General features: G+C 33.6%; 3 protein-coding genes across 5 annotated transcripts; 2 read left to right on the forward strand and 1 right to left on the reverse strand.

Annotated features, from left to right (window-relative positions):
- Window positions 1–500: 500 nt before the first annotated feature.
- On the reverse strand, window positions 501–5981 carry LOC123215037 (mitochondrial import receptor subunit TOM40-1-like). Its single transcript, XM_044635078.1, has 11 exons — window positions 5744–5981; window positions 5114–5195; window positions 4902–5001; window positions 4684–4779; window positions 4511–4561; window positions 3786–3851; window positions 2978–3079; window positions 2607–2675; window positions 2437–2520; window positions 1014–1109; window positions 501–893 (listed from the first exon to the last, which is right to left on the reverse strand). The coding sequence occupies exons 1-11, from the start codon at window positions 5877–5879 to the stop codon at window positions 840–842; spliced, it is 936 nt and encodes a 311-aa protein (XP_044491013.1). The 5' UTR covers window positions 5880–5981; the 3' UTR covers window positions 501–839.
- A 433-nt stretch (window positions 5982–6414) lies between these two features.
- LOC123214723 (probable protein arginine N-methyltransferase 6) lies at window positions 6415–14493 on the forward strand. Of its 3 annotated transcripts, none has more exons than XM_044634684.1 (13): window positions 6415–6780; window positions 6988–7053; window positions 7306–7374; window positions 8242–8277; window positions 9407–9472; window positions 9740–9808; window positions 9960–10037; window positions 10310–10388; window positions 11096–11190; window positions 11783–11867; window positions 13107–13294; window positions 13672–13790; window positions 13903–14493. In XM_044634684.1, exons 1-13 carry the CDS (start codon window positions 6535–6537, stop codon window positions 13943–13945), a joined length of 1239 nt encoding a protein of 412 aa, XP_044490619.1. In that variant the 5' UTR covers window positions 6415–6534; the 3' UTR covers window positions 13946–14493. The 3 variants fall into 3 exon arrangements, with proteins under 3 accessions (XP_044490619.1, XP_044490620.1, XP_044490621.1); XM_044634685.1 differs by lacking the exon at window positions 6415–6780 and adding an exon at window positions 6797–6901; XM_044634686.1 differs by lacking the exon at window positions 6415–6780 and adding an exon at window positions 6797–6886.
- A 2771-nt stretch (window positions 14494–17264) lies between these two features.
- LOC123213499 (protein ASPARTIC PROTEASE IN GUARD CELL 2-like) lies at window positions 17265–19018 on the forward strand. The gene has a single exon (XM_044632942.1). It carries the CDS (start codon window positions 17423–17425, stop codon window positions 18845–18847), a length of 1425 nt encoding a protein of 474 aa, XP_044488877.1. The 5' UTR covers window positions 17265–17422; the 3' UTR covers window positions 18848–19018.
- The last annotated feature ends 514 nt before the right edge of the window (window positions 19019–19532 follow it).

Raw genomic sequence — 19532 nt, forward strand, 5'->3', positions numbered from 1 at the left:
ATCATCTCTCAGAGCCCTCTTTAATTTGTTGTTGACAATAAGATTGTGAAGATAAAGTTGAAGACAAGGATGAGATGGGGATTTGCGGGCATGGAAGCGACAGTCAAGATCAGAGTTTAATTAGAAGAGATGTGTGATGTGCAAATTGACAGTTTAAGAAGCAACTCATCTTGAGCAGATTGAACAAGTTTATCAACTCATCATTCTTCTTCTTTCTGTTGCTACTCATTTCTTTTTTTTTTAACCTCTTGCTCACCATCTCTAGTCTACTCTCTGTACAACTATGAATTTCTAATAATACACCTCTGTAGTTTAAGAACTTACTCTTACCTCCTCTAGTACATAATTATGATATAATCTTGAAAAAATAATAGAGTTCAATATAGGACAAACAGGAATGGTTGAATGATAGATGTAAAGAGATTGTGGTTTTTGTAGCCACAATTCTGCATGCAGTACCTAGTGTGTCAGCAAATCAAGGAAAAAATAGATGGGCAGTATAATTCAAAAGGCAATATGCCCATTTCTCTCAATTCGAATCCTTACATCCAGATAAAATAAAATGTCTCAACTTGCATTGCTAAAAATTCTTCTACCCCTACGAGAACAAAATGATTTCAAAAAATGCAATAAATGAGGCTCTAAAACTGTTGCACCAGCCGACACTACCCCATTAAGGACTCATAACTCAAAAGACAGTATAGAATGGATTTTATGATTGTGAAACACAAGGTACGGTTGAAGTTGAAGCAGAAGCAGACTCACAACTCTGCTGAGTTGGCAACAAGAAGCTTATATAAATAAAAAGTAATAATACATCACTCATCTTTTCCCATTCTTCACCCTACTGTCAGCCCAAACCCAAACTTGTAGTCTTGCTTCCTATGATCTATCTGCAATGCATTAATCCCAAAAGAACATTAACAATCACAGCTCATGAAAGCACACAAACCGAAAAAGAAAAACAAGGGTATTCAAGCAAAAGAGCCTTCAGGCTTGGCATTTATCCTCACCTCAGCAGAAAGAATAAAGTTAAGGCCCATATTTAGTCGCTCCTCCAGATAAGCAGCAGTGCAGCCATTGGAATCAATCTTCCCTCGCAAACGACACTGAAACAACCACACCCAAAATTCACTCTCAAGGAATCATGTCTAATAGAAGTTCATGGAAAGGAAACTTTCACTTCATTAAAAAGACAAGTCTTATGAAATTCTGGTTCACTAAATTTCAGAGAAGAGGAGACAATAAAGTCATGGAGAAAAAAACAGTAAATCAAAATATCAAATCTATTCAAATATCGATTATTAGTAACTTGATTTGATGTTTCTAAATAGATGGTAAAATAAATGCAATTATTATTTACTACACTATCTTTCAATGGCTAATCATCTAAAATCGTGAAATATTTAGCCGCTAAGCTTTTCAACAGTAAGAAAATTATATTATCTACTAAAAGCTCTGGGTGGAAGTCTAACAAAAAGAAGAGTGAATAATGGTTGTGCTGATAAAAGTATTACTAAAGATGCCACTCTTCATTCTGATTTTCTTCAATTCCAAAGCACCCACCAAAAAGTGAACAAATAAAAAGAAATAAAAGATTTTACAAAAGATACACCCTAAGCTTCACCAAAGCAGTGAAACTCTCAAGATCTGTTAGAAAATAAAAAATTAAAGGAAGCACTAGTAGGCTTATGCTTGAAACTGTTGAGGGTAAGTTCAGTAATAATGTCAGCTGTATAACCAAAAAATAACACCTTTAGGGATCTTGTAAATTGCTATAACTATTTTATCACCAACAGTAATATTTACATCCACAAAATGATATGTCTATGATTGAATGACAAAGAGCTTATGTAATAAATGGAAAAATGTTCTCAATAGCTTCTCAATTCTTATAATATTGGTGAAAAATCAAAGTGCTTGGCATCAACTACAATTCTATCAAATTTTTATTTGGACAAAGTTAAAAAGTTTGTGGTATAACACAATTTTATTGGCCAAGTTAAATGAATTAAGCATTAGTAAATATAACTACAATTAGAAATATCTGATTTGACACAGCCATATTCATCATTTAATAAATAAAAAGTCTTCATATAAAAACCATTTAGTAAATGACTTTAGCTCCAAAGTCATCATGCAGCACCCATAACAAAGGAAAAGAAAAATAATGTCCCACAAGAACATTTAGAAATATCTGATTTGACAAAGACAGGCACCCATAACACAGGATAAGAAAAATCATGTCCCACAAGGTTTTATCACCTCAACTAGAGGTCTTTTAAGGAAGAAAAAACAATTATAACATCCAAAGGACCTGTCTTGTGTTATTTTCTTATAAGTATGATTTATATTGATGTATGCAAAAAGAAATGTGATATAGACAAACAAGTGCCAATATTCAGTTTAGAAATATTAGAAAATCTGCAAACAAACCTGTCTAAGAATGTAATCATAACCAACACTAGCAGTGACATCCCTTGACATGTAGTTGTACATGAAATCTGATGCTAGAGAAACCTGAACAGAACAAAATAATGTAAGAGAAGCAGCGAGAGAAAACAAAACAAACTCCATAGAAAAAAAAAAAAAAAGGTCGGTTTTACCTTCTCCGATAACTTCTGAACATAGCTCAGTGCAACCATTCCAGTGCTAGCAACTTGTCCTGTGGCAACCTGCAATCATAAGAGAAATATGACCTGGTAAGCACATGTGAAACATGAATAGAGTGTGATCTAAATCAAATTAGATCCAAGCTCACAACTTCAGTAGTCAGGTATAAAAATAACCAATTTTTCTTAAAAACAGAAACAGAATGGCTACACGGATTCTAACATTGGAGCTAATAGAACCCCAACAACTTTTGATCCAAAAAGAAAAAGAACAACAAAATCGAACCTATCTCTTTCTCCACATTATCTGCCATTAAACAAGATATGAAAATGTTGATAATAGGATTAACAAAACTTGTAATTACCATCTTGTCTGTTTCATATCGACCAGCATAACCAATACCAGATTTCCGATGTTGACCAGCCCAAAATACTTCACCACCCAAAGACAAATGAGGGGTCACACTCTGCAGGAATTTCAGAAGATGTTAAAGATTGAAAATGAGTGTACATGGAATGATCTGTACATGATTGTACTCTTGGAAGAAATTCAAAGAAACACTCAGAACTAATATCAATACACACCAAAACCATTATCCGACAAAAACCACATAGACAGACACACTTGTTTAAAGAAAAAGTGAAACAGTTCATACCAACAACAACCATGATTCCTACATCAACGGCATTAGTGTAGCACTGTGTAATCACAAAAATGAATAAAAAAGTAAAAAATATAATGCAAAAAGACAAAGAAAGAAAGAAAGAAAATTTCCATATCTAGTATGCACAAATATCCCATCTTTCCAGCCTCATAATCCCTCCTTATTGATTTGTGGATGTTCAATGTTATTTACATTAGAAGATTTGCTTTATATCAATGGATAACACATACAGTGGATAAAGAATGCCTTCTTTTTTACCTTTTTGATAAGAAACTCAAGATGCAGATTCTTTCTATTGCTTAGGATTCTAGCAAGGTAAATGCTGATTAATTTTTTTTAAAGAAAATGTACATGTAAGGTCTAACTTCTTTCAGAGGGAAAGTATAACAGGTAAGCCAATTACAAAAGTGATTAATTTTCATGTTAGCATGCTATATTGTTCTTCATAAACTTTCTGTATTATCCATACTGAATGTAACAGTATTGCTTTGCTGGTTTAGAAATATACCTGGATGTAACTGGCTCCAAGTAGGGCACCATTTCCAAACTGAAACTGGGTCCGGTAGTCTTTACCCTGCATGAAGAAAAAAATGTCAAACCAAAGAACAGAAACAAAATAATCATAATTTAGGAAAAAAATTGCGATAAAAAAGTGTACATATTTTTTTAATAGAAATTTCCACAAGCATCCTAACCTACAAGTTCCAACATTTGGGGACAAATTCATATGCCTATAGAAGTAGTTCAAGCACATGCAAGATAATTCAAATAAACATATCTAGAACAAGACAGTATTTCCTAATACAATGAGGCTTTCTTCGTAAACTTAATACATAACTTCAAGCCAGTTGTAGCAAACATTTCTCAGCTGTCTGCAGAATAAATAAAAACATCGGAAATGGAGCAGAAATACCCTCTATATTTGGTATCATTATCTCATAAGGTATTAGATCTGGGGAGATAATGCAACAAAATCCACTCTTGCTAGCTTTTTCTCCCCCATATAAAAGAATCTCAGACTTAACATGACAGTCACACTGTGTTAATCTCAATGCAAACAAACGCAACAGATTGTTTGGGTACATAACAATCTGGTCATTAAAACACACACACCCCTACATAAGAGTAAAGTCACATAGATGCTCATTGCATCAAGTGTATGTGTGTGTGTATTATAGCTACGGGAAACAACATTGTGACAAGCATAACAGTGGTGAGGTAAGAGTGCTTGACCTTGTAATCAAAGTTGATCATTCCATGTGACATATGAGGCTCATTAGTAAGCTGGGAAAAAAAAAATGTAACTCAATTAAATTTTTTTTTTTTTTTAAAAAGAATACTTCCTCCTGCCCGAAATGAAGAGTGGGACAAAATCAGAAGGAAAAAAGGACATGCTGAAACTTTACCTGAGCATTAGCCTTCAGTGAAAGATTATCAGTCAAATCACATTTCACCCTAGCACTTAGTCTACCATCCATCAAAATCCTCCCAATAAGCATCAACTGTCAGAAAACATTAGTACACCTACTATTATTTGATGAAAACTTGCAAATTTCAAATAGTTGCCAGGGCCTCTTAGTGTTAAGAGGATTATGTCAAAGCAAATATGGTAATGAACACCTACCTTTGGGTCTATGTAGTTAGCACCAAACTCATAATGAGCAGTAGGCACTTTAACTGCCTCAGCAGATTGAGAAGGAATTTCTATTGGTCCCATAAACACACTGATGCATAATGATAAATTTTAGTTAGCAGAAAATAAATTACATAGAAAAAGATCAGAAATTGAAACATACAATAATGATTCAGAAAGAATAAAGAAGAAAGAAAAGTCACCTATGACTTAATGAGAATTTCTGATTAAGTCCTTTAGTAAAATCAAAGCGCAACCCCTCAAAAAGCTCCGGCTTCAAAGACACTGAAAATCATCTAGTTTTAATACTTGTATTAACCACAATATTATCAACCAACAATCCAAAAGACTTGCTTTATTTCAAATTTACTAAAAATTCTACTCTTAGTAGCCGTATAAAGCAAAACCTCTATCCCTCTTTAGAACAGAATTACAAAAAGGAACACTTCAAAACACAGAATCTTCTTTTTTAACCTACACTTGAATGTAGAGTCAAAACATAAGAGGAAAAATAAGTATATACCGAAATCCATTTCGCAAAATTACAAAAGAACAAAAATCTTTCTTCATTCTTGAGCACCCAAAACATCTATTATGAAATCCAAAAAGCAGTAAACGGTTTAAACCGAAACCAAATCCTCCATATCATCACGCAAGTGGAAATTTTACAAAGTACAGACATTTACTAAAAAAACCCCAGATTACGAACAACGAAGGAAACAATAAATCGATCAGAAAGAGAATGAAACGCAAGGAAAAGTAAAACAAAAAGAAAACACAAGGTATGCATAACATTACAAAGTAAAGTAAAAGAAAGTAAGATTTGTACGGACTTAAAGCTTCGCGGTGGATTTCCTCGTAGGGAATCGGACAAGGCAAGTTGAAGTAATCGATCTTTTCATCTTCTTTGGGTTTAGCGGTGGATTGGTCAGTGTTGATGGTTGTACCTGGAGGTACAAGCCCCGCCATTGGTGCTCCTGCAGCAGCTGCTGGTAGGTTGGTGTGTCACTGTAGAGAAAATAAGAAAAACAGGGTTTGGGGTCCTTAGGGGGTTTTGGAGGGTTTTATCTGACCTTCCTTTGTGGGATCCACATCTACCCTCTTTTTTTTTTTTCATAATTTCTAATTTCCTATTGTTTATTATTATAAAGAGTATTATCTATAAGAATACCAAGATTTACATACTATTGCACACTGTAAGATAAAATTTGTTTTATATTTCTAACATTTTTGTAATTATTGATAATTGATATAGACTTATATTATAAAAAATTAAAAAATTAATTATGAATATTATTTTTTATATTAATAATAATATATTATTATATAATTAAATATTATTTTATTTTTAATTTAAATTGATAATCCATGTAAATTATATAATTTTATTTTAACATAAGAGGACGATGGGTGTTTAAATGAAGTTTTCAAACTTAAAAGAAGAAAAATTGTGTCGAAAAAATATGAGTGGAATAGTCATTAAAAGAATGGTTAGTTTGGTAAATTACTTAAAAATCTTCGTCGTCGTCTTCAACGAGTGTCTCTTCTTAACCCTGTTTCGACTAGCAGCAGCTGCAGTAACAAATATTAGAATTTAAAAAATTATAAAAACAATAAAAGAGGAATGTACTCGAGCATGGGATACAGTAACGGCTACCATAATCACCAGCAACAGCAACAAGAGCGAGTGGGAGGAATCATGAGTCAAAGGGAACGAGTCCGAAGGGGCGGCCGCAGATCACGTGACTCGCTTAGGGTTTCAGAGCATCAGCAGCAAAATGAGCGCAAGCCAGCCACGCCTTGTACAGACTTCGACGTCGCCTACTTCCACTCTTACGCTCACGTCGGTATCCACGAAGAAATGATCAAGGTTTTTTTTTCTGCAAATTCTCGTGTTAGCTATGGTTCTTTCATTTCTTTGTCGAAGAAATTACCAAGGTTTTGGTCTTCAAATTCTTTTGTTAGCTGTGGTTCAGGTGATGGCTAATTTGGTAAATTACTTCTGCTTTTACCAAAGACAAGGTTCTTTGTGATGAACTTGTTTAATCTTATGTGAATTCTGCTTTCTATGGTGCAGGATCGTGTACGGACAGAAACTTACAGAGCGGCAATAATGCAGAATCAGAGTGCTATTGAAGACAAAGTAATATCGTTGTTGCTGATATTTCTGTTATAAAGTTGTTTCTAAAATATTTTTCCTTGTTAAAAAGCTTATATCAGGACAATTATTTTCCTTTAATTATTCTTGTAAGCGCGATTATATTACAGTTATCGCTTGAATAGAGCCACAATTCAAATTACATTTAAGATGCCACAGTGTTGCCACTGTACGTACTGTTTTTTGATGGACTGTATAGTTTTAACTCCTTACTAATTGATGGGATCCTGCGTGTAGGTTGTTGTGGATGTTGGCTGTGGTACGGGCATCCTTTCTATATTTTGTGCTCAGGCTGGTGCAAAACGGGTAAACATTTGTCACAGTGCACACATTTTTTTTCAACATCTTATGTATTGTTTAAGTGCTGTATCTAGTAATTTCTGAAGTCAGTTAATCCTGCAATTGGTGCTTATATCTGGTGATGGTTGGAAAAAAATGTACAAGTATATGGTGGTTCCCAAGGGGTGCTGTATTCCAATGATGTGCATTATTTCCTTGTTCTTTCTTTTTTTAAAATGAATGGTAAAGTAAGGTCCATGTCCCCTTGTAATACAAGTTTTATTGACTACAAATGTTGTAGATTTGACAATAGTCCTTCATTTCAAACTCGATGCACTTGTTAAGATATTTTCCAAGTTGTGAATATCAACATGCGCTGGGGTGTCGTATGTCAGTGCATGATCAACAATATCACTTATAAATATTGTTCAATGTATGCATAGAACAGAGTTTCTGTGGCCTTGTGGTGTTCCAAGAAATATAAGTTCCATTTTTTCAAATGTCATCTTGAAAATCAGAACCCATTACATCACTCTCACAAAGTTATAAATAGCTTATAGATTGCCCATACTTACCCTGTTCAAAGCATCAATATTTTGAGGTGAGTAGTTTATCCTCAACAAAACTATTTTGAGGTGAATTGTTTGTGTTTTCCTGTTGAGGAATCTCTATTGCTAGTCACTAAATTTTTCCATTGCTTTGGACATTGTATTTTACTGGTTATAGTATTCACTGATTAGTTTTGTTATGCATTTCATCTCTAGCAAAAAAGACTCAGCTTTGCTATGCGTATATGTGTGTGTGCACCATATAATGTAAATTTTAGTCATATCTCCCTAAATTGATTAATTTTACTAAATATTCATGTTATTTTTAAATGCTTTGTGTTAACAGGTCTATGCAGTGGATGCAAGTGATATTGCAGTGCAGGTGCTTTGTTACTTGAATTCTCATTGTTTGCCTTCACGTGCTGCATCTTGTTTTACCTGCTTGATCTATTCAACCTGTTTCTTAAATGCTCTATTATATTAGAGAATCAATGGATATTCTTTTGTTTCAGTAATGTAATTTTGCTTTTTACTTGATGAATTATGCCAAGAATTGGAAAATAGTGAAATTCTATATAGTTAAGCTCTTGTTAGTTTAAACATTGGACATAGAGAAATGAGATCATAGCTGCGTCTAGTCTGTCTAAGAATCAAATTAAATGAATTTCAAATAATTTTCAACTGATTGGCTGATTGATGAAATGTTTATTTGTTATTCTTGTTTAAATTTGGTACTGTAAAATATTTCCTGTGCCACTTTAATGTTTCCTTTTAAGTGCTACGTATACTAGCAAACATACTTGTGAGTGTATTTGCTCTGATATTCTACCTGAATCAAAATTTCTCAATGCTATAAGGGTTTTTCTTTCTTTCTTTCTTAGAGAGAGAGAGGGAGAGAGAACTAAACTGGTTATTCCTTTTCATAGAAGATTTTTTCTGCAGCACCTTTCTTCTCCAGTGTGTTTTGCTTTTTCAGAATTTTTTATACACACTAGCCTTTCACTAGGCTAGGGAGATGGATCTATTGCTTTATGGTTCCTGTGGTAAATATTCTGCTGGAAGTCTCTTTGAGTTTTTGTGTTTTGTGACTTGCTCTGAATTTATCCCATACAATATACTTTGAAATTATGCTTTATATGACTTTATCTTTTTAAGAATTTTTTTTCAATCCTATTTGGGTTTGTCATTAGCCACTATAGCCGAAAATTTTGGGCTATAGTTCTCATACTACATCAATGATTCTTGTGGGATTTCCCCCTCTTCCTAAGTGGATCATAGAACAATGTTTCTGCTGATTTGAGTTGGGTCATACGATCTAACCTTCTTGCATATTCTGGTACTCTCTCTCCCTCTGTGCCTGTTCTTCATGTTGATCAATTAACATTTCTATTAACAACCCCTTGGATTTATGCATCATATGAAAACCCTAAAGTCCTGCATCTTTATTGTTACAATGAGGAACTGGAACCTATGATTGAAGCTTGAATCTATCTTCTTTTTATTGCAAACAGGCCAATGAAGTTGTAAAGGCAAATAATCTATCTGACAAGGTCATTGTATTGCATGGACGAGTTGAGGTAAGCTTCTTTTGGGCTGGATAATCTGATGCCTATCTTTAGGGTTTAGAGTTTAGGGGAAGAGTTGCCTTCAAGTATCTATCTTTAGGTTTGAATAATCTTTGATTAATTTGTAATTTTCTTTTTGTTGATAATAAACAAGAAAAACTAATAGTTCATCTGTTTATTTGCTTAAGTTTATTTATTAGGAAATAACTTGAGGAAATTGCCTACTTGCATCAGTTTGGTTATCTCTAATGTTACAAAGTGGGAAGCTGTTTTCTGCAGGATGTTGAGATAGACGAGGAGGTCGATGTTATCATCTCTGAGTGGATGGGATACATGCTTCTGTATGAGGTGATTATTGGAATTTTTCATATGTGATTGAGTTTATTCTCAATTGATGTGTAAGCTGAAAATTATGATTGAAGTACTTTAAGATTTGGGCATAACATTATAGCTTTCTACTCCATGACAGTATATACTTATTTTTCTTTTGATGCTGTAGAGCATGCTGGGAAGTGTCATCACTGCCAGAGATCGTTGGCTAAAACGTGGAGGTCTTATTCTTCCTTCAAATGCTACAGTACGTGTTGTTTCTTACCTCCCATCAGTTTCAATCTACAAACATTGAGGATGGTGCCATTATATTTTTGTTTCCAATTGACTTCAAGTTGTCTTCCGAGCCAAACTTAGTTTATTCCTTCATAAACTTGCAGTGATTTTCTTTCCTCCTTTTTCCTCCAATCATATAAAAGCCCTGTGTACTTGAAATGCCATTTTTTGAATTATAGAGTAGCATTCAGTGGAAATAAATTTACTTTTGCATTACTGATTCTCATTATTTTTTGCCTTCAGTTGTACATGGCACCGGTTACTCACCCTGACAGATACAGCGAAAGCATTGATTTTTGGCGTAATGTTTATGGAATTGATAGTGAGTATTAAAATGAAATTCTCATACTGCATTTTCTTATGTAGAAACGAGCAATCATGGAACCTTACTTCCATTGACTGGATTCTGTTCTTTCAATACTTATAAAACTCAATTGTCACTAGTGTTGCTCATTCAAGGCATTTGATGACACTTATTCATATCAATTTTGTGGATCACTGATGATGTCATCTGTGATCACATCTTCCCCAGCCATGTACAAGAAAGCAAATAAATTAATTTAGGAAAAACATCTAGGGTTCAACGTTCTTGTGCTAGGGATGATTCTGGTTAACCACAAGTATCTACCAAAGAAAGTAATAGTGATGTATAGGGTTTGATTTTTTATGAGATATTTTGTCAATGTACAGAGATTCATCTCATTACAGTGAATAGTTGAGAGAAACAAAACTCTAGGTGTAGAAGAAGGCTTCAATCTTAATTATGGAGAACAGAAAAAAGGAACACTAGGTACTAGTGATTTCCAAAATTGTTGCTGCTTAATGTTGCTTATGCATATTGCTGTTTATCTTTTTAAGTTTCCTTTCATGAAATGATTCCGAGATCCAGATCAAAGTGGTGCTTTTCAAATTTCACCTTGGGCACACATAATTTAAAGTAATAATTATAAATGAGCCCTGCATTCCCCTTTTTTGACCAGTGCTATCTTGCCGTTATGTGAATTTTGATTTTATTTTTGTTGGTTTCAGTGTCTGCTATGATGCCATTAGCTAAACAGTGTGCATTTGAAGAGCCTAGCGTTGAGACAATAACGGGTGAGAATGTTTTGACATGGCCACATGTGGTGAGTCTTTTCATTTAATGTGATACTAGTGACTTCTTATCTAGTTTATGATGAATTTGTTAATATTTTGGGAAATAACTAGTTTGCTTAACTCTTTGTACTACTTAAAATCAGTCACTCTCATTTTGTACTTTGTTACCCATGGCTTCTATTTTTTAAGTTAATTTATGTGGGGGAACCCGACTTCATCTAGGTGATGCGGTTCCAACCACATCATTGGAATAATTTTCTGAACCCAAAAGCTGAAGAGATGAGATATTAATTATTGGTTGAAAGTCAATTAACAAACGAATAAGGCACCTTATCTCTTGAATGATAACTTTAAAACAGCAAGTCCAATTCTGTAGTTGAGTTTTCAAAATCAATAACTTTTAGCTTATGATTTGGTTGAGGGTCTTTAACACAAAAACTTTAAATCATTAACTTTAAATCAATGTTCGTCTTTTGTGTAGGTATTCATCTAATACAAAGTCTATAATTCTATGCATGTGATTACTGTATATAATTCTATAAGCCTATAAGTCTATAATTCCATACGCACATTTGTTACTGTATGCATTAAAAAGATCTACTAATTGATTACTGGTTACAGGTTAAGCATGTGGATTGTTATACCATTCAAATTCATGAGCTAGAATCTATCACAACAGCATACAAGTTCAAGTCTATGATGCGTGGTACTCTCTCTCTCTCTCTCTCTCTCTCTCTCTCTATATATATATATATATACATGTAGATAGATAGATAGATATAGATATATAATAACAATAATAATAATAATAATAATAATAATAGTAATTCTCTAGTCAGGATATTCTAATATAACTATCAGAATTTTGCATACACTTTATTGGATTTGGGTTGTAAAATATCGTTTTAGTCCAATGTAATGAATCCAATTGCTAATATGTGTGGTCCTAACCAAATTAGTATCAGGTCAACTTGACTAAAGAGTGAATATAATTGTGTGTGCACGCGCGCGCGCCTGTGTGTGTGTGTGTGTGTAATGTGGTGTATATATTAGAACAGTTAAAAGATCACCATTGTATTTTTCTTCATAAAGTATGACACAATTTTATAGCCCTTGGATCAAATCACTTTCAGTGGTTGAGATTCAATGCAACTTGTATAACTAATATTCCTTGTAAAGAACACAATGACTGATCTAAGGGCTCTAAGATTCAATGATCAAGTTCATCTGTTGAAATACTCTAATCTAAAGCCTCTAAGATTCAATGGTTGAGATTAGTGTATTTCAACAAATGCAAATTCATCTAATGAAATACACTAATCTAAGGGCTCTAAGATTGTGTCATAAGTTGTTTAAAGCCTATGGACTCTCATACAAAAACCTACATATGTATATTTGTAATGCATCCTTTATATTTAATCAGATATTTACAGCTCTTTGATCGTAAACTCATGTTTATACTGTTAAGAGCTTATAATATCAGGTCCTACCTTTTAAAGCTTTTGGATAATTAGTTACTTAGAAGGATATGGAAGTTTAAATTGTTATGTTTTGTTTGGTACACATCTTGCTTTTGAGGTGACATCTTAAGAGTTTAAATTCTTCTCTTTTTTTTTTTGGCACCCTTACCTATAAGATTGTGATTCCTGGTATACTGGTTACTTGACAATGTTTATTTATAAATTATCATTTTCATACTTGGTTTCGGCAATATTGTTCCCATTGCTTTTGCATAGTTTTGCTGCCCCCAAATATTTTTGTCCTTTTGTTGACCCTGTTCCACTTTATACAAGTGGTCCTTTCAAATTTTCATATCAACACATAGACAGTTTCTTTTTCGTCTTCTTTGTGAATGTGATTAGTACTCTAATATCTCAACTCAATCCTTACATATGTGTTTATGTAATTTTATATAGTATGTTTCTAAAATTCAGCTTGTTTCCAGCTCCACTGCACGGGTTTGCATTCTGGTTTGATGTTGAATTCAACAGCCCAGCACTATCTCCTGGCAATAACCACATACCTTCTGTAGTTCATCAAATTGATGGTTGCCAGAAGAAAAAGCGTGCCAGTCCAAATGAAGCACTTGTGCTGTCCACAGCACCTGAAGATCCTCCCACACATTGGCAACAGGTAGGCAATCAGCTAGAATTTGCTGCTGCTTATTTTATGTCTTAAAATTGACACATTTTTAGTTTTGTGGTCCTTGTTTATCCCACTTTCAATTCTACAATTAGCAAATAGCGCATTTTTTTTCAAGTGCCTGTTGCGCAATCTGGACTGTCCATAAAGTGTTCAGTACCCCCTGCTCCACTGCATGGATTATGGATAATGTAGTGTATGTGAAACTTGTGAAATCATGGATCAATATAATTTGATATTGAGCTATTGCCAAGGAAAAGGCTTGTAAATTTTTACACTGCAATTTTTTACTCCCAAGTAGCTTCTTACTGAAGAATTTTGGGTTGTTTGTTGGTGTTCATTTTATGATGGCTTTACCTGTTTTGCAGACATTGATATACTTTTATGACCCTATAGAAGTGGAGCAAGATCAGTTAATTGAAGGCTCTCTAGTACTTTCACAAAGCAAAGAAAATGCACGGTTCATGAATATTCACCTTGAATATTCGTAAGTCACGGCACATTGTTAACCCTGATATCTCAAAGTCTTGATGCTCATAGTAGATCTGACTTTACATAGTTCAATTTACTGATCACTACGACGATCTTGGTTTATGCAGTTCAGGCGGTCGATCCTTTGTGAAAGAGTCAGTGATGCGGTGATCCTTTGAAAGAACGTTCTCCTTATCCTCTGTGTGCTTCTTACATCGAAGCCTTGCAGGTGTTGCAAGTGTCAACATGCAAATTTCAATTTTGTGCATGCAATTCTCAGCAGCAGTTTGCGTTTTACATGGACTGCTTTAGCTGAAAGTGCGGAGAGCTCAATTTATTAACCTTTACCAAGCAAAACCTTATGAAGAGACACATCATTTGTTTCACTAATTGCAAGTACCAATTAGGGAATTTTCATATCACTCTGTCTGAAGTGTTTTGTTTAAATGCTGGATGAGTTCTAGTTTTATTTTTATTATTATTATTATTATTATTGTTATGTGATAGGCAAAAGCTATAGGGCAAATGGGTTTTTGTGTGGGTTAAAATTTGTTATTTGTGGTTCCAATTAAGGCCATTAGTTCCAAATGGTGTGTGTATTGTATATACACCAGCCAGGAATTTGTTGGGATCTTGTAACACAAATTGTACACTACACCATTGCAATCTATTTTTTGATATGTATTGAGTTTTGAAAATATATGAACATTGCTTTTTAAGCACTGGTCTACCTTCAATTTGGCCATGCATATTCTGCATATCATGAACATAGGAGGAGCATTAATTGATTAAAAAGTGAGGTAAACTTTTAGGTGCGATAATGGCTCATTTATTAAGAGTTCACGAAATAATGTGACATTGCCACTCAGTTTTTTCGTCATATTTATAAATCATATAATATTTTGTGTTGGTGTTGTCGTATTTACCGCATTTACCATTTGATTATACTTTGCATCTTAATCCTTTTCTCTTGCCCGCACATCTCTCTCTTTATTCATATGATCAACCCATTTCATTTTTTTTATTTCTTCGTTTAGATAAATATATATATATGATGATGTATTTAAGTGGAAACATAAGTCTTATTTTATATATATTTAAATTAATGATGTTGTTTCAATTTTTTTTCTTATTTTTCGTTAATATATGTAGATTTATTTTAGCTACGAAAGTGTTTTGTTAACGAAGACATTTTGAGAGATTAATAGAGTCGTTGGCTATTTCGAAAATCACCTCATTCATAAAGATTGAAGTAAAAACAAAAAGTAACAAGTATTCAATAGATGAATTTTTGGTATTATCCTAGATTATATTTGTTGAAATAAACAAAATAATTGATGATTAATTGTAGTAGAATTGTGACAAAAGAATGAGCTCAGTCGCCATAGAAGAGCTAAGATATATCAGATTTCAAGCAGTATTTACTTCTAAAACTAAACTTCCATCCATGCACTAATTAAAGGGATAAACTAAAAAATGTGGTCTCTTACTGTTTTTTCTTATTTTATTAACAAAAGAAACCTAACTTTTTTCCGTTCTAGGGTTTAAAGAGACATCTTTATCATATATATAACAAAAACATGAACAATATATAGTTGTTGCTGCCATGAAAACTTGTAAATTTTCTATTGAAAATCTCAGGTAATTTAACATCTCCATATGGGTATTATATACAAATAAATTAAGATCATTTTTAACATGTAAAATGATTCATTTATTTAAATGAAGTAAGTGAGAGATTCTTCATTCAAACTAATCATTTCTTCGAGGTTAAATTAAGGACACCAAATAGATAAAACTCTGTTTTATTTGTACCTATAAGTATTATACTAGATAATTCAAGAGTTTAATCTTGTTCAGATGTCTATAAATCTTAAACATTAACCCCATTAAAACTTTTTTAAAAGATTTTATATATTTATCAATCAAATTATCCCTTTTAAAAGATATCAAAGATATCATTGATACCAAAAAATAACAATACATTACAAATTGATCTATGTGAAGGAAGATGCGTCATAATAATAATATGCATATGATAGAGAAACATGAATTTCTTTATTTTTGGAGTCTTTCAAACTTTGATCACATCATGGATGTAGTTGCCCCCATCACGCCTGATCATAAAGTCTCTAATTCTTTGCTCATTGTTAGTCAATGTCATATCAAATTTATACCATATATTATAAGATAGCAACTACACAAATTCATATAATTGTATGTTAGAATCAACAAAGATTTAAATCAAAATGCACGTTCTTTAATTTAAAAGCTTAAACATAAGTATGCACTTTGTAAAAAGGCTATGAGGGTTGTTGATATAAAAAGATGTTTGTATCTTTGGGGGTTGGTATTTCAAAGAAAAAGTAAAGGAAAGGAGATTACTTTAAATGGGTTGAATTAAGTTTCATTAGAATAAATTGTGTTGGCATAATTCATTAATAAAATTCAGTATTCTAAATTTAATTAAACTATATATATCTATTTTAAATATATAAATATATATACACTTATATATATATAATCATATGATAAAGTGATTTTAAATTAAAGATGAAATAATACTATTACTCTTTCTAAATTTTCTCTCAACTTTTGAAGTTCCAATACACAAAGGAGCTAATTAATTAAATATTTAGATGGAAAGTAATGAGATACTACTCTGTCTTGTCTTAGGAAATTGACATTCCACCATCAAATTGGTTCATTTTTGCCACTCAAATCAATTTATGTGCGGAACTAGAATAGATGATTTGATTTAGTGCGCAACAAAAGCAAACAACTTTTCAATTCGATATATAAGCTTTTTATTTATTTTTTAAGTAATTCGATATATAAGCTGGCTGGACAAATAAAAACAGGCTATCAAGAGTCAATTTTATCCCTCCATAGCAAGTGTTATAACCATTCTATTATATCCCACAATTTATTTCTTCCAAGTATCTCTTTTTTGGTTAGCAACATCTCTTGTTGTGTTTGATGTACCCTTTTTGTCAATTTTTGTTAGCAAGATCCCATCTTTTAAAATCAATAGACCGTATTAAATAAATAAAATTTTAAAAAGATAGATTTTATAATTAATTTTATAACTATTTTATAACACCGTATTAGATAAATAAAAATTTTGATTTTTATATATTATTAATAGATTTTGAACATATATTATGTTGTTATTGTTATAATACCCTTAACATCGACACTCAAATAGTATTTTATTAATCTTATAACCATTATATATTATTATACTAGATAAACCTATATTATTAATACTAATAGATTTTTAATATATACTTTTAACTTTGACACTCAAGTGTCATCATACACATATAAATATATTATTATATATATAAATAATATATATAATTTTATATATAAATAATAAAATATTAATATATAATTTAATAGATTTAAATTAGAGGTGAAACATATCTCCCCTTGTAAAAGTTGGAAGGGAAGAGCACAGGTGAAAAGTAGAGTTTTGAACTCTTAAAACAACTCCGAAAACCCGCAGTTCAATTATTGCAAACCCCACAGCCTTTTTTTACTCCACACATCCCAAAACCCCATAAATTCCACCGCAGCTCCCACCTCATCTTCTCCTTTCCTTAAGCTAGAGCCCAGCTACCTCACCTCCAACTCCAAACAACCATGTGTTTTTTACTTCCACTTTTCAAACTACTACTACTACTCATCACTGTTCCACTTCTTTCTCTCATCACCTCCTCCGCCACCCTTTCTTACCCTCACTTTCAACTCTTTAACGTCAATGAATCAATTGCCGCCACAAAAACGCAGTTTCATGATGGTGAAGAGGTGGAATTTCAATACCATAATGATACTTCAGGGAAATGGAAGCTTAAACTTTTACATAGAGATAAACTATCATCGACCACCAATAACTCACACGATCATCGTCACCGTTTTCATGCTCGCATTCAAAGGGACGTAAAAAGGGTGGCTTACCTTACACGTCGTCTCGCCGGCAGTAACCACTACGTGGAGGATTTCGGGACTGACGTGGTGTCTGGCATGGAGCAAGGGAGTGGAGAATATTTTGTAAGAATAGGAGTTGGTAGCCCACCAAGAAGTCAATTTATGGTTGTTGACTCTGGTAGTGATATTGTTTGGGTTCAATGCCAACCTTGTAATCAATGTTACAAACAATCAGACCCAGTTTTTGACCCTGCTGATTCCGCATCTTTTTCCGGCGTATCTTGCGGCTCCGCTGTCTGTGACCTTCTCGAGAACGCCGGTTGCCATGCGGGTCGCTGCCATTACGAGGTGTCATACGGTGATGGGTCGTATACTAAAGGTACGCTAGCGCTTGAAACGCTCACTATGGGTCGGACCGCGGTCCGAAACTTGGCAATCGGGTGCGGGCATAGAAACCAAGGAATGTTTGTTGGAGCTGCCGGGTTGTTGGGCCTCGGAGGGGGATCATTGTCATTTGTGGGGCAATTGGGTGGCCAAACTGGGGGTGCATTTTCTTATTGTTTAGTGAGTCGGGGCACCGGTGCTTCCGGGTCATTGGAATTCGGTCATGGAGCATTGCCCGCGGGTGCTGCATGGGTTACTTTGGTACGTAACCCACAGGCTACAAGTTTCTACTACGTTGGACTTTCGGGTCTTGGCGTTGGAGGCATGCGGGTACCAATATCCGAAGACATTTTCCGACTAAATCAATTGGGTTATGGTGGGGTGGTTATGGACACTGGAACTGCCGTGACTAGGCTGCCAACATTGGCCTATGAAGCATTCCGTGATTCATTTATAGCACAAACTGGAAACCTACCTCGGGCATCCGGATCATCCATGTTTGATACTTGTTATAACCTATTTGGGTTTGAATCGGTTCGGGTACCAACCGTATCATTTTACTTCTCAGGCGGGCCAATCCTGACACTTCCAGCCAATAACTTTCTAATTCCGGTGGATGATGTTGGAACATTTTGCTTTGCATTTGCTCCATCTCCTTCAGGACTTTCCATAATAGGGAACATCCAACAGGAGGGGATTCAGATTTCTTTTGATGGAGCAAATGGGTTTGTGGGATTTGGTCCCAGAGTTTGCTGAGTATAAAGTCATTAGTGAATTTTTGCTAGTATATATATTATAATTTAGATGTCATGTGGTCATTTTCCTACTTAAGTATATTATGGAGTTTGGATGTAAAGTTAGTAAATGTGATTGTGATTGTATAAAGGTTTATTTTATGAAAAGAAGGAATAGCAGTGATTAAACAGAGGTAGGGTATGAAAGGGGTCCAAAATTCTTAAGTGAAAACCAACAGATTGTCAAAAGAATGATAAAAAAGGTAATTTAGTTGGGTATTAGAGCAAACTTTTTGTAATGTGGGAGGATCCAAGAGGCTCCTTTAACTTGATAAATGGTAAAATTAGCTTGACATTGGAACCAAAATATAAGTAATTAAATATAACAAAATCCGTTATAGTCATTAAAAATGAATATCTTTCTGGCACAATAACTCAATTCATTATCAAAATATTGTTTGCTTTCAACATTTTAATATTCTTATACGAATCAACATTTTTCTTGTGTCTTTATTACTGCATGAAATTTATCTAAAAATATTAAAGAGATTTTGTAATTATGTTTTTGTTTCTCACGAGAGTATAGTGTTAAATCATGAGGACAAAGGGAGGAGAGCCACCACCATGGGTGGACATGTGAAGCCATCAATAGGAGTTTTGGTCTGTCTTTGGTGTAACCTAAGTTGGAGAGCATTCAATTAATGACT

Source organism: Mangifera indica, chromosome 4 (genome assembly GCF_011075055.1).
Source record: "Mangifera indica cultivar Alphonso chromosome 4, CATAS_Mindica_2.1, whole genome shotgun sequence".
NCBI classification, from domain to species: domain Eukaryota; kingdom Viridiplantae; phylum Streptophyta; class Magnoliopsida; order Sapindales; family Anacardiaceae; genus Mangifera; species Mangifera indica.